This window comes from Microcebus murinus, chromosome 9 (assembly GCF_040939455.1).
Source record: "Microcebus murinus isolate Inina chromosome 9, M.murinus_Inina_mat1.0, whole genome shotgun sequence".
Lineage (NCBI taxonomy): Eukaryota > Metazoa > Chordata > Mammalia > Primates > Cheirogaleidae > Microcebus > Microcebus murinus.
The window spans coordinates 27,100,141-27,114,430 of NC_134112.1; the positions used below are offsets into that span (position 1 = coordinate 27,100,141).

General features: G+C 42.4%; 1 protein-coding gene across 4 annotated transcripts in view; it reads left to right on the forward strand.

The window, feature by feature from the left end:
* OSBPL3 (oxysterol binding protein like 3) overlaps positions 1-14,290 on the forward strand; it is a 176,128-nt gene that overhangs the window by 81,684 nt on the left and 80,154 nt on the right. For all 4 annotated transcript variants that reach the window (XM_076006360.1, XM_076006362.1, XM_076006361.1 and 1 more), the window contains exon 2: positions 1,795-2,034. In XM_076006360.1, coding sequence (XP_075862475.1) covers positions 1,939-2,034 — 96 coding nt within the window. In that variant the 5' untranslated portion in view covers positions 1,795-1,938. The remainder of the gene's footprint in view (positions 1-1,794; positions 2,035-14,290) is intronic.

Sequence of the window (14,290 nt, forward strand, 5' to 3'; positions counted from 1 at the left end):
CTGAAACCCAAACCAAACACGTTAGTTACCATTAACCCAGGCCCACGTTTCTCCTCTTGTGAAAACTAGGAAGCCCATCATCAGGACAAGACCCCCGAAGAGCAGCAGGGATGGCAGGTGGCTGCCCAGCTGACTGCTTGTAGGGGGTGTCCCTGCTTCTGCCCTGGTCGATCCCCTCCCCCACCATCCTGGAGATTGGAGTGTGCTGCAGAAAGGAACAGGGCCTTCCCTCTTCAAGGCTGTCTTGATATTCTCCCTTCTGATTCTTAAGGTTGTAGAAATGGGGCAATAGCTGTTATCACCAGACCTGGCCACTAGGGGGGTGCTAATTCCCAGTGCTGTGATTAAAGGGCTGGCAAATAACCCTGATTCAGCCTCTTACCAGCTGTGTGACTGGCCAAGTTCCCTGACTTCTCAGAGGCTCAGTTTTCTTCTCCATAAAATAGAGATACTAATCGGAGGCTGATAAAATGAGACAATGCTTGTGGGAATTCTTAATATAGTACTTGGAAGTAAGTAGTATGTACTCAATAAATCATAATTTTAATTATTAATATGCTAATTAGATGATATGGAAAAGCCTGCTTCCTCCTCTCATGGTTTTTTTTGTCACATCATGTTACAGGTTTTTGGAAGATGTTTCCAGAAGCCTTTGGGAGAAAAATATTCTCTACCCTACTCCCCAAAAAGCAGAAAGGGATTTTTAAAAAAATTATAATAAAATACACATAACATAAAATTCACCTTTTTAACCATTTTCAAGTGTGCAATTCAGTGACATTTAGTACACACACAATGTTATGCAAACATCACTATCTAATTCCAGAACATTTTCATCACCTCAAAAAGAAACGTTGCAGTCCCTACCTCCACCCCCAGCAACCACTAGTTATTGGCCTTCTGCCAACCCTGGATTTTTCATATAGAAACATATTATATGTTTCTATAAACATATAATATGTTTCTATATGTTCTGTATGAACATATGTTTCTATATGAACATATGAACATATAATATGTTTCTAAACATATAATATGTGGTCTTTTGTGCCTGGGTTCTTTCACTTAGCAGGATGTTTTCAAGGTTCATTCACGTTGTAGCATTTATCAGTACTTCATTCCTTTTAATATGTGAATAACATTCCGTTACATGGATACAGCAGATCTAGTTTATCCATTCATCAGTTGATAGACATCTGGGTTGTTTCCAACGTTGGCTATTGTGACTAACACTGCTGTGAATATTGGTCTACAAGTTTTTGTTTGAACACCTGTTATCAATTCTTTTGGCTCTATACCTAGGAGTGAAATTGATGGGTCCTATGGTAGTTGCATGTCTAGTTTTTTGAGAAATTGCCAAACTGTTTCTACCATGGCAGCATTATTTTACATTCCTACCAGCAATGTCTGAGGGCTCCAACTTCTTTCTCCACACCCTTTCCAACACAAGCTCTTTTCCTTTTAAAATTATTATTATCGTTATCATAGTAGATATGAAGTGGGATCTTATTGTGGTTTGGGATTTTTTATAGTGCTGATTTTGTATGTGTCTGGACTCAAATTTCCATATGAATGCTCTTAAGCCTGTGATATTGCAAAGTTACATGAAAAACCACCTGTACAAAATTTCCAATAAGGGAAAGGTGTAAAGTGTCTTTTCCTTCTTAGCCTCTGCTAAGCGTCATAGCTCATAGTTTAAGCCACTTGCAGACAATCCATAGTTAATTAGAGATGATGTCTGATGCCTCCGACCTTCTCTCTTAATTCCTCTTTTTTTTTGTTTTTTTGTTTTAGGGATTTCCTTTGGGTCACCCAAGATGCTTTTTAAACATACTAGATAAGAGCTGAGCTACCTGCCCGCGTGGGACTTCCGTACTCTGGGCTCCACTGTCTTCTGATGGCATCTTGACCACATCGAGGCCAAGTGACTAGCTGTTCATGATGAGTGATGAGAAGAACCTTGGCGTGTCCCAAAAATTGGTCTCACCTTCAAGGAGCACAAGTAGCTGCTCCTCCAAGCAGGGAAGTCGGCAGGTAAAGTTTAACTCACACACATTTTAAGATGCAAATTTAAATCACCAAGTTTGCCAGTTAAAATGTGCACATTTACTTGGGAAATCCTACGTCTCAGTTTAAGAGCATTTGCTTTCAGTCATATGTATCTTAATTATATGAGGAGAGTAAATTCTAGATCATTTCAGTTATGCAGCTTGAGTGCCTACCAGGTGGGAAGAACTGCATTTGGCTCTTTGTATTATTTTATTTAATCTTTGCAACTGCTCTCCAGCGTAGGTATTAATATCTCCATTTTCTCCATGAGGAAGCTGACTCAGACAGACCAGGTCACTTGCCCAAGGGCACACAGCTAGTAAGTAAGAGAGCAAAAAAATCAAAGATCAGTCTGTTTGGTTTCAGAGCCACCTTTTCCATTATACCCTGCTAACCAAACCAAACCAAAACAAAACAAAAAAACCTCCCAAACAATTGCTTTTCCAGTAATTTAATATGATATCCACCCCTACTTCCTTCCCTTCACCAACCCTTTTATGACAGCTTGTACCCACAGACTACCCTGTTAGTAACTTTGTTTCTTTTGTTTTTTTTTTTTTTTTTTTTTTTGAGACAGAGTCTCGCTTTGTTGCCTAGGCTAGAGTGAGTGCCATGGCGTCAGCCTAGCTCACAGCAACCTCAATCTCCTGGCTCAAGCAATCCTTCTGCCTCAGCCTCCCAAGTAGCTGGGACTACAGGCATGCGCCACCATGCCCGGCTAATTTATATATATATATATATATATATATATATATATATATATATATATATATTAGTTGGCCAATTAATTTCTTTCTATTTATAGTAGAGACGGGGTCTCGCTCTTGCTCAGGCTGGTTTCGAACTCCTGACCTTGAGCAATCCGCCCGCCTCGGCCTCCCAGAGAGCTAGGATTACAGGCATGAGCCACCACGCCCGGCTCTTATTTTTTAATTTTAATTTTTTTTTTTTGAGACAGAGTCTCATTATGTTGCCCAAGTTAGAGTGCCATGGCGTCAGCCTGGCTCACAGCAACCTCAAACTCCTGGGCTCAAGCCTCACGAGTATCTGGGACTACAGGCATGTGCCACCATGCCCAGCTAATTTTTTATATATATTTTTAGTTATCCAGCTAATTTCTTTCTATTTTTTTAGAAGAGATGGGGTCTCTCTCTTGCTCAGGCTGGTCTCAAACTCCTGAGTCAAACGAGCCAGTCACCTCGGCCCTCCAGTGTGCTAGGATTACAGACGTAAGCCACCATGCCCGGCCATGATAGTAACTTCCAATATTACCTACTTTATTTCTCTAATGGTTAAGGGAACCTAATCAACAGAAAAGTGGTCAAAAGAATTAAGTAGGAGGAGGAAAGAAGTGACACAAAGGACTTAAAAATGAACTCCTAAGCAACCGTCAGTTAATTATATGTTGTTTCTTGGTTTCCTTTCTAATAAATCTCCGTTGGAAGAATTTACTGGCTTTAGATTGATGGCAGTAAATGCATATGCATCTTTATAATTCTTCCCCCTTCAGTTAGAGAGAGAGTGGGCTGTCAAAAAGCTGAATTTACAACCGAAGTGGTCATGGAGCCATTTCAGGACCTGCTGGCTCTGTTGGCATTCCCCGATGAGGAGTGCTGGCCCGGGAATCCACCCAGAGTTCCTTGGTTCCAGATTTGGAAGCAACACTTAAGCAACCTCCCACCTCAGGCACGTCCACACATTTATGACACATCATCACGGGGTCTCTCCATTTGAAAGTTGCCTGGGATGGGGAGCTTGCATGCTAGGCAAATTAGATTTTGCCACAGGCCTGGCATTTGGGAAGCCCTCCAAGATCTCCCTGGAGGGGTTAAGAAGAATTTTGTGAGCACTGCCATCACTTCCTTCTGTGATTTAAAAAAAAAAAAGGTGACTCATGACTCCCTGGAGTTCCATTTTCAGGAGGGTACCTATGCTTTTCCTCTTTTCCTTGGAGGTAGTTTTCTTCCTAAACCAAAATTCTAGTTGCGATTAGAGCAGAATGTGCGATGTTCCCCACCCACACCGTCCCCTTTTGCACCTGTAGCATCTATTGCTATTCGATGGAGGGAGAGAACATGACTCACTTAAGTATAATAGAACATGATGATGACACCATAGGAATTGGAGTATTTCAGTGAAATTCTCAGGTGAAATACTGCAGGAACTTTTTCAGATGTGTTATTTGAAATTGATCAGGTTTTCACAAAGCTTTTTTTGAGGTTGCATCCTACAGGGTAAGAGGAACGTGCTTGATGCTTCAACTTTTTTCTGACCTGGAATGCTTGATCAGTCATCAAATGGTCATCTTTTATATTTAAGATCGCCCACTTTAATACATATATAGTGTTTCTTTATAAATGTAAACACTTATTAATAGTCCCTCTTTGGAGAATTGAATAAGTTTATTGCAGCATTAGCCTGAAATGAGTTGTAAAGCCCATGTTTAATTTTTAAGGACCATTTTCTTAGGCCATCTGCTTTCCCATCCTTCTGTTCAAAAAGGTATTCTCTCCCAGGGTAGGCTTAGCATGTCCATCCATGTAGTCCACCTTAGCAGCTCATGTCCATTCGCCTTTGCAAACAGGCCCAAGATTGTGTTTCAGTCATTAAAGGTGCTGTACAGGTACAGGAGCCTTGGAAGCTGTCATGTCCCAGATCTGGTGGTCTCTCGGTTGCTAAATATAGAGATGACACTGTGTTTCCAGTCACATCACTGGAAAGTACAAGTTAAACACTTAAAACCCCAAGATTTATATAGTAAGAAATTTAATTTGAGGAATACTAAAATATAACTGAAGATAATCTGTGCAAATACCTACTTGTTTCCAAAACTCCACTTTAAAATCATTTTCAAGTGGCTCTGTTCTTTTCCTTTCATCTGGAGGGGGTACATCTGATATTGACTTTATTGGCCTTCTTTCTTAGTGCTAGCTTTTCTCATGTGCTTTGGAATCATGGCTTAGAACCTCACCTTGAGTTTGTTTCCCACATGCTCTTTCTCTGCACTCTCTGCACTCACCCTGACCCATGTAGGGGTTTGCTGTTGCCTACTTCCTACCTCCGAGAAGCCAGAGCCAAGTCTTCTATTTGCAGGTAGGGGCTTCTGTTCCATGATGTCGGAATATCCAAATCCCACCACCAGCCCAGCAGGCAGCACGGCCCAGCTCCTGGCTGTGAGGCTGTGTCTGCTTCCTCTCTTCCTCCCTGGGCAAGTAGATTTTTCAAGCCCCCTTTCATTGTGGGTTGGAAGCTTCCCCCTCTACATTCTCTGATTTCCAACAGTGAGCCTGGCTCAGGTCCTAGCCTTTTCCTGGGGACATTTTTAGCCCCATGAGATCACAGAAATAGACTAATGGACACCTCTGTCTATGGTATACTTTACATTTCTATTTGGTTTCTGATCCATGGAGATTTTTAATCTTTTTTCCCCTGCCATATTCCTTTTCCCCCCAGCTTTATTGAGGTATGAATGACAAATAAATATTGTATATATTCATGGTATACAACATGATATGTACACATTGTGAAATGATGACCACAATCAAGTTAATTAGTATATCTATCACCTCACGTAGTTACCTTTCTGTGTGTGTGTGGTAAGAACATTTAGCATCTACTGTTGTGGCAAATTTCAAGTATACAATACAGTATTGTTAACTATAGTCACCATGCTGTGCATTGGATCTCCAGTACTGATTGGTCCTGAGTAACTGAAAGTTTGTACCCTTTAGACTAACATTTTCCATTCCCCCTCCACCCCACCCCCCTCATAACCACCATTCTACTCTCTACTTCTATGAGTTTGGCTTTTTTAGATTCCACGTATAAGTAAGATCATTCGATATTTGTCTTTCTGTGTCCTGCTTATTTCACTTAGCATAATGCCCTCCAGGTCGATCTACGTTGTTGCAAACGACAGGTCTTTCCTTTTTAAGACTGAATAACATTCCATGGTGTATGTATACATACACATACACACACCACATTTTCTTTGGAGATATTTAATCTTGTTTTTTATCACACAGGCACAAAAGAGCCCTACATGTTTATACTTTTGTATTTTTTTGCTGTGTTTGGAGTAGGGGTGGTGATAGGGAAGGGGCATTAAATGCATAAACTTAAAACGCCATCTTGGCTTAAGTCATTTTCACTTACATTCTCACCCAGTGCCTCCAGGTGATGTTGAGAGTCTCTGTACTCCAGCCCCAGTGGTTTACTTTCAGTTCCTGGAACTGAATTTGCCCTTGTCCTTGTTTCTTGAACTGAACTTGGATTTGAACTTAGCATTCCTGTCCCAGACCTACCCATATGAAATCTCAAGGAGCTATGGGTTTGTGTGTAGATACTCCCCTATCTATGTATCTATGCTAAAAGAACTTGCTTCTTTGAAGGAGAAAATGATTGAGATCTGGTTGTTAATTATGGTCTGTGTTGTCACTTTTACATCTGACCTAAGACAAAATGTACAACTTAGGGCCGTGAGAACCCTAGGAGAGGGTTCTGTCATATTTTAACTTAAATACTGGAGCTTTTGAGATTTTAAAAACAGCGTGCTGTACTTTGCCCGTATAGAAACAACCTGAAAATAAAATTTTATCAAGATAGTTTTGGGAGAAAGATATGCATAGTAATTAGAACTTGAACTCTCCAATCTTGGTTCCACCCATTAATTGGTTTTGTGACCTTAAACTCTCTCAACCTTGTTTTTTTCATAATAAAATTAGAATAATAATAGTTCTTATAGGATTGTTGTAAGGATTAAAAGTAAAGCACTTAATGCAGGGTCAGATTAATGGTAGGTGCTGAGTAAATATAAACATTCATTTTTACTTTATTTATTTATTTATTTATTTATTTATTTATTTATTTATTTTTATTTATTTATTGAGGCAGAGTCTCACTATATTGCCCTGGATAGAGTGCCATAGTGTCAGCCTAGCTCATAACAACCTCATACTCCTGGGCTCAGGTGAACCTCCTGCCTCAGCCTCCTGAGTAGCTGGGACTACAGGTGTGTGTCACCATGCCCGGCTATTTTTTTTTATTTTTGGTAGAGATGGGGTCTCACTTTTGCTCAGGCTGGTCTTGAACTCCTGAGCTCAAATGATCCTCCCGCCTCGGCCTCCCAGAGTGCTAGGATTACAGGTGTGAGCCACCGTGCCCAGCCTAAACATTAATTTTTACTATTGTAGTTAATATTAACTTGAACTTCATTCTTATTTGTGAAAGGCCTGAAAGTTCATAGTTAAATAATTCTACCTTTTGCTTTCCCCACAAACTTTTATAGGCATCATGCATGTACCTTCCCATACCTCAAAATTGTACAAAAGCCAACAAAAACATATGCTGTATATATGAATATGTACTTTTAAAATAAAAAGTGACTTACTTTACACATTATCATGATGCTTTTGTGAAGAATATAATAGGATGTTTAGTAATTGGGCTACATTTGATGTCTTTAACATCTGGTATAACCTGGACCTAAAAGAGGCAAAAGAGGTTGGTGAATTCTTACCCTGTTCTATTCTACGGGGCCTTGTCCTTGCATGGGCAATAAATGATTTTCACCTGTCACTCCCATTCCAGCATCTGTCTATTGGTAGCCGCTGTCAGAGCACTGTGTTAAGAACTCTGCAATCAAGTCTGGGTTGGGGGAAAGAGTACCATGATTTTAGGTGTGACTTATGGGCATAAGACAGTGAGAGCAGCAGTGTGGGCATCACATTTGTCACCCCTTAATGGGGAAAGCTGAAATCAAGAGCTCTTTGCTGCAATCTTTATACTTTTGTTATTGGACAAACTTCAGGCAAGTGAAGTTCTCCATCCATTAAATGGAGAGAAGACTTCCCTCCGGCTTTCTTCCCTGAAATGTGGTGAGAGAAAATTGAGTGTTTTCACTGGCTAAAAGAGATTGAAACTCTCTGGATAAAAGTCCTCTGTAAATTGAAGAAACTGGTACAATTACAGATGCTGCCTCTACTTTGGCTAGTTCCAGAGCCAGAACTGAGATGGTCTTATTTCAAGAACCCTGACACTCTTAGGCAGGTGCGGTGGCTCACGCCTGTAATCCTAGGAAGGCGAAGGTAGGGGGGACCATCACTTGAGCTCAGGAGTTCGAGACCAGCCTGGGCAAGAGCGAGACCCCGTCTCTACTAGAAATAGAAAAAATTAGCCAGGCATGGTGGTGTGCATCTGTAGTCCCTGCTACTTGGGAGGCTGAGGCAGGAGGATCACTTGAGCCCAGGAGTTGGAGGTTGCTGTGTGCTATGACGATGCCACTGCACTCTAACCCAGGTGACCGAGTGAGACTCTGTCTTAAAACAAAAACAAAAAACCCTGATACTCTGCAGAAGAAATGGGTCTCTTTGAAGTAGCCCACTTTTCAGATATGGTTCCTTCACCATATAGGAATCTATTTTTCTGGTAGGACATTCCCGTCTGAAGGGATCCAGCTTATACAAAAAATAGGTTGTTGGTTCCTTCTGACTGTCTTAATCATGCCCTATTATTTGTGGGGTTCTCAGTTGATCTTGTCTTCAGTGTTCTTTCCCATCCTAGGCTTTGGCTCAGCTATTCCTTTAGCTAGACGATCCAAGTGAAACCATACTGCCCTTTTGAATTTTGTCATTTCCTTGGCAAGAATCTTCTATTGCTGTAAAACTTTTAAAAGAATTTTTATAAAAATAGTATATGCTCATTATAGGTCATTTACAAGGAATACGTGAGTTGTAATACTTTAATTAAGTTACTTTTAAATGGCCAGTGATAGGTCAAATAAAACGAAGCCTGAGAATGACTGTGGGTTGTGGAGGTCACTGGTGTCAAGTGGTTTCCTTGCAGTGCTGTGGGGGGAAGGCTGGTTAGAGTCAGTTCACAAGAGCCTGGGAACAGAGGAATGGAACACCCCAATTCCTCCAGGCCCCTGGACAGAGTTTGACAGAGCCCTGTACAAATGATCTGCTTTGGGACCTTGAGCTTGGGGCTAAGCACATGCTTAACACTGCAGTCCTCTCTCCCTGTGTGGTCAACTGTTTTGATCAATTCATTGATTAAAGAGTATATGGTTCTTTGAGTACTGGGCCCTGTCAATGTATCTTTTTACCTCTCACAGCACCCAGCCCCTGGCTTTGCATGTGGAAGATACAAATTATTTTTCAAATTATTGGACTGAATTTCTTGAACACCAGCAGCAAATATCCTTTCGTTGGGGTAGGTTAGAATGCATGGCCAGGTACACAGGGGAGCACGTAGGGGCAAAAAGCCCACGGATTCTTAAGCTCCCGCACTCCAGGGACATATGTGAGGACCTGTTAAAAAAGAAGAAGAAGAAGACCTCTCCATTGAGTTTATTCTGGCAAATGATGAAATCCACAAATGTTCTTCTATGCCTGTGGTCTGCGAAGGAACTACCTATTGAAAATGTGGAAGGAAAGTAAGGACCATTGAAACTGACCTGTGTTCACATCGGCTCTGCTTTTTGCCTGCTGGGTGACCTTTATTTAACACCTCTGATTCTCAGCTTTTTAGCTGGGAGATTCTGACAATTGTGCTTACTTTTGAGAAATAAATAAAATAGTAAACATGAAGCTCCAGGGCTGGGCTCGCATGCGGAGCCATTGAGTAAGTGCAGATGCAATGAATGAATGAATAAGCGTGCAGTTGCTAGGTAGAAAGATTACTATTCACAGAGCTCTGCAGATATATTAAGTGGGTTGAAGGATATCTAAGTGGGAGGGAGAATTGCTTTTTAAAAACCTGTAAAATATGAGTAATTGCAATTTCCTCGTGTTTTTCCCACTGCCCCCTTAGATTTTCTTCCTAGAACTTTCAAAGTAACACATTTCAGAGGCCAGATTGAGCTAGATAAAGATGAATGAATATATTTTGTCTTTATTGAAAGAGTCCTATACCCCTGAGTTTTATTGCTTTAACCAATATCTATTAAGAACCTATTATTTAAAGGCCCTGAGCAGGGAGATGTGAAGCTATGATAGCCAGACAGTCCATCATGAATAAGAAATCAGCTCAGATTGGTTGTAAAGAGAGCATGGCCTCCATTGTTTTCTTTATGTGTTGTTAGCATTTGGCAGGAAAGTCAGAAACCAGAAAGGGAATCCTGCCAAACTAATGACAAGTGCTTCACTCACAATTGCAGGGGATTTGAAACTGAAAGACCTATTGCTAGGTGAGTCCCCATATAATTATGCAGTTCACTCTTGTCACCCTGCTGTCTCTGGGCTAATCTAAGGTGGCTTGAGCTCTGTCAGGGTCATCTGAGAGTTTTTCTATGCAGGCTATTAGATTATGCTGCCTTCCAGAGAGCCCAGCCTGGGCTTAGCGCCAGAACCCATAAGATAGGTGAGTTTAATGGGGGTGAGTATGCCAAGGAGAAAAAAGTGAATTAAAGCTATAATGTTCAGGTGTTTGTAATTTCAGCTGCCTGGGTATTGAAAATGCTTAGTCCCATTTATTTCTTTTAATTCATCACGTCTTTAGAGATACTGAGATTTACCAGCTGCCTTTTGTAAGTAGGGGCTGGATAAACAGCCCTGGAAAGACCAGTCCAGGAGGAGGAGGGGCCTTGGGAACACCACGATTGTGTCACATTGTCCTCTGATGGTCATAAAAGATGAAGGCAGCAAGCGTGAAGTCTGGAGCTAGATTGCCCTTGAATCTTGGTCTGTTTATAAGGTATCTGACCTTGTGCAAGGTATACACCCCTCTGTGCCTTGGTTTCTTATGCGTTGCAAATTGCTTAGTTGGAAGAGAGCCTGCAGGTAGGAAGTGCTATGTAAGTGTTTGACAAGTAAACATTCACCTTCCCTGAGCAGGGGAGTTCCAGGAGCCCTCAAGCGGGTACTACAGCCACGTTCCTGCTCCATCCTTCCAGCTGCGCAGCAAGCGGCACCCACCGTGCAGGGGCAGGCCGGCCGCATGGCTTCTGTCTAGGCTGCTCTGAGAGGAAGGGTCGGTAAGGGACACTGGAGGTTAAAACTATCCGATAGCATCTTTGCAGCTCATAATAGTCATTTACTCCATGCTTTAGAGTCTCAAAATAACCCAGTGTGGTCTGTGTTGTTTTCTCCACTGCAAAAAGAAAATATGGCCCAGAGATATGCATTGACTTTTCAGAGTCACAGTGGCTAGTAAGTGGTAGGGGACCAGGCTCACCAGCTATTTAGAGAGCACTGGGTTTCTTTAGATGCTAGGAGACTTCTTCAGAAGTTAATTCAGGTTCCATGTGCCTTACACACCAATGGTGGTCATCTAAACCAGCCTCCATCAGCCAACACCTCTGTGATTGCAGGACCAAGAATAACATGGGCCAGCGAGGCAGCCTTCCTGACCCCTGTTTGCCCGGAGCTGTTTTTTTCTGGTGGGCCCAACAGAGAAAAATCATTAACTATATATTTCTCAGAGTTTAGTTTTCCAGATTCTCATTTTCTGGCCTTTTCCTTTTCCTTACTGCTGTTGCCCTTTTAGCCATACCTATGGTTGTGACATTATACCCTGAAGGCAGGAGGGGCAAAGAAATCAGACTCAGTTCTCAATATGTTTCCTTATAAGTAAGCCTTATAAAGCAAGAAACAAACATTTGATATCAGAAGAGGTCACTGTCACAGTGACCTTTATTAAAAGAATTTGTTCTGTAATATTTGGATTTAGCCAAAAGGCCAAACTCAAGCATCCAGGCCTATAATCCTAGCACTCTGGAGTCCGAGGCGGGCGGATCGCTCAAGGTCAGGAGTTCAAAACTCAAGGATCCAGAAGGCCCCATGTAGCCCCAAGGCCTCAGATTCCCTCCTGCACAGGGGGCTTCTTTGTTCTTCTCCATGTCCACAAATGGCAGGCTGTCAGCTACCCTCCTCACTCTGAAGAGCAGGAGAAACTGAACTCTTAATTCTGGAAGTTGCTGAACTGTCCATACTGTTTGGCAATTCCAGAGCAAGCCCAGCAAATATATTTGAGTGGGTTTTAGAACTATTACTTTGATTAAAAACTATGTGGGATGCCTTAAGAAAATAAATGGATTTATTTATGGTTGGCAGTGAGCACCATGCCAAATACAGGAAGGCAGAAACCTGGCCCCGATATTAAGGACTATGCTTCCAGCTATGCAGATACTAGATGCAACGGACTCAACAGTTCTTTCCTGGAAAGAGGACAGTCCACTAAAGTCATTCAGTGATGTTAAAATCCTAAAGGCCAGAAGTGACATGTAAGAAGTAGGATGGAAAAGCCAGAAGACTTCTCTAGAATAATCTGGAATCCTTCTAAGCCTCTACCTTGGCCCTACCATCGAGTACAGCTGTGTTTCTCTCTGCACCTGTACACAGCTGCACTCAATAAAATCACCCCCCCCCAGTCTGTTCCTACTCTACATCAGTCACCTTCTTGGCACGTCCCTGTCCTAGTGGTCCCTTTTGCCCTGCGTGGTGGGCACATCCTAATCCCAGAACCTGCGAATGTTACCTCGTTTGGAAAAGGGGCCTTTACTCGATGCAACCAATTTAAGGATGTTGTGATGAGGAGAGCATCTGGGGTTAGAGCCCTAAATTCCTTGACAAGTGTCCTTATAAGAACCACACAGGGGAGAAGACAGACACAGAGGAGAAGGTGATGTGATGATAGAGGCAGAGGTTGGAGCGAGGGGGCTACAAGCCAAGGAATGCTGTGGAGTGGCGGCAGCCATGAGAAATGGGAAGAGGCAAGGACCAAATTCTCCCTTGGAGCCTCTGGATCAAGCGTGGCCCTGCCAACACCTTGATTTTGGACTTCTAGCTCCACAGCTATTGAGAACAAATTTCTGTTGTTTTGAGCCACCACATTTGTGCTAATTCATCAGGGTAGCCTCAGAAAACTAATATGCTCTGCTTCTTGCTGTGTGTCAACTTTTCTGGGAGTCCCAGCTCACGTCCTTAGTGGTAGCTCAGGTGGATCTAGGCCTTGGAGATTGCGCCTGCCCGAGCTCCTGCAGTGGATTGGTTTGAGTCTCCCCTTTGGCATTTATGAATTTTGAACCGTGTGCTATGTCTTTATTTTTAATGTATATTAACTCCTTCAGGGAGTGACATCTTGATTTTACATCTTTGCATCTCTAGTTCCTGGTGATGAGCTTTACAGCTTTGAGTAGGGGCCAAGGAGAAGCTGGGCTACAGACTGGCTATAACATACCTAGCACTAAAGTTGTTCCTTCTTTGATTTGTAAGGTTATCTGGGATCTTAACCTGTCACTAGGTTCTCAGTATGAGAAACAGTTATTCTTGTGTAGTATTGTGAAAAATATTTACTGCTGATTTGGATCAAGGATAAGGATGAGTTTACTGTGCTATATTTCTGCCACCTACTCCTGTGATTCTAATCATATATGCATTAATTACTTGAATGTGTCTCTGATTGCAGATTTCACTTAGCTTTGAAAAACTATTCTGAGCATACTGTAAGAGAAACCCTGTTACCAGCTGGCAGCACCCAGCAATGGGGAATGGGGTGGTGTTTTTTGTTTTTTTTGTTTTTTTTCCTTTCTTTGAACACGATGTCACTCTGTACCCTGGGCTAGAGTGCTGTGATGTCTTCATAGCTCATTGCAATCTCAAACTCCTGGGCTCAAGTGATCTTCCTGCCTGAGCCTCCCAAGTAGCTGAGACTACAGGTGTGTGCTATCACACCCAGCTAATTTTTCTATTTTTTATAGAGATAGTGTCTCGCTATGTTGCCCAGGCTGGTCTCAAAACTCCTGGCCTCACGTCGGCCTCCCAGAGTGCTGTGATTACAGGCATGAGCCAGTGCACCCAGCCTGTTTAAAACAGAGCTGGAAAATATGAAGTGAAGAATAAAATTATCCCCACCTTCTCACCTCTGGTCCCGAGCCATTCACACGGGAGTCTGGGTTGGAGACTTCCCACTTCCCGTCTGCCGCTGTGGAAACAAGCACTTCCTAGGAAAGTGGTCACAGACGGGGCACCGAGTTGGCGTCAACAGGCCTGAGTCCTGGTCCTCAGAAGTCCCTCATTCATTTCTGTGGCCCCGAGCACACAAGATGTGTCCTTACTCACATCTCTAAAAATGACAGAGTTGGGTAGATGACTTCCTCGTTGTCTTTCAAACGGAGGTTTAAAACAAATAATCCTTGACTCTGTAGGGAAAAGCCAATCATTACAGTATGCCCTGAAAGAAAAAATAAAAGCCCAGAAGAGACCCCTGAGTCCTTCGGGTGGATGGGGCTGTCCTGTCTCCA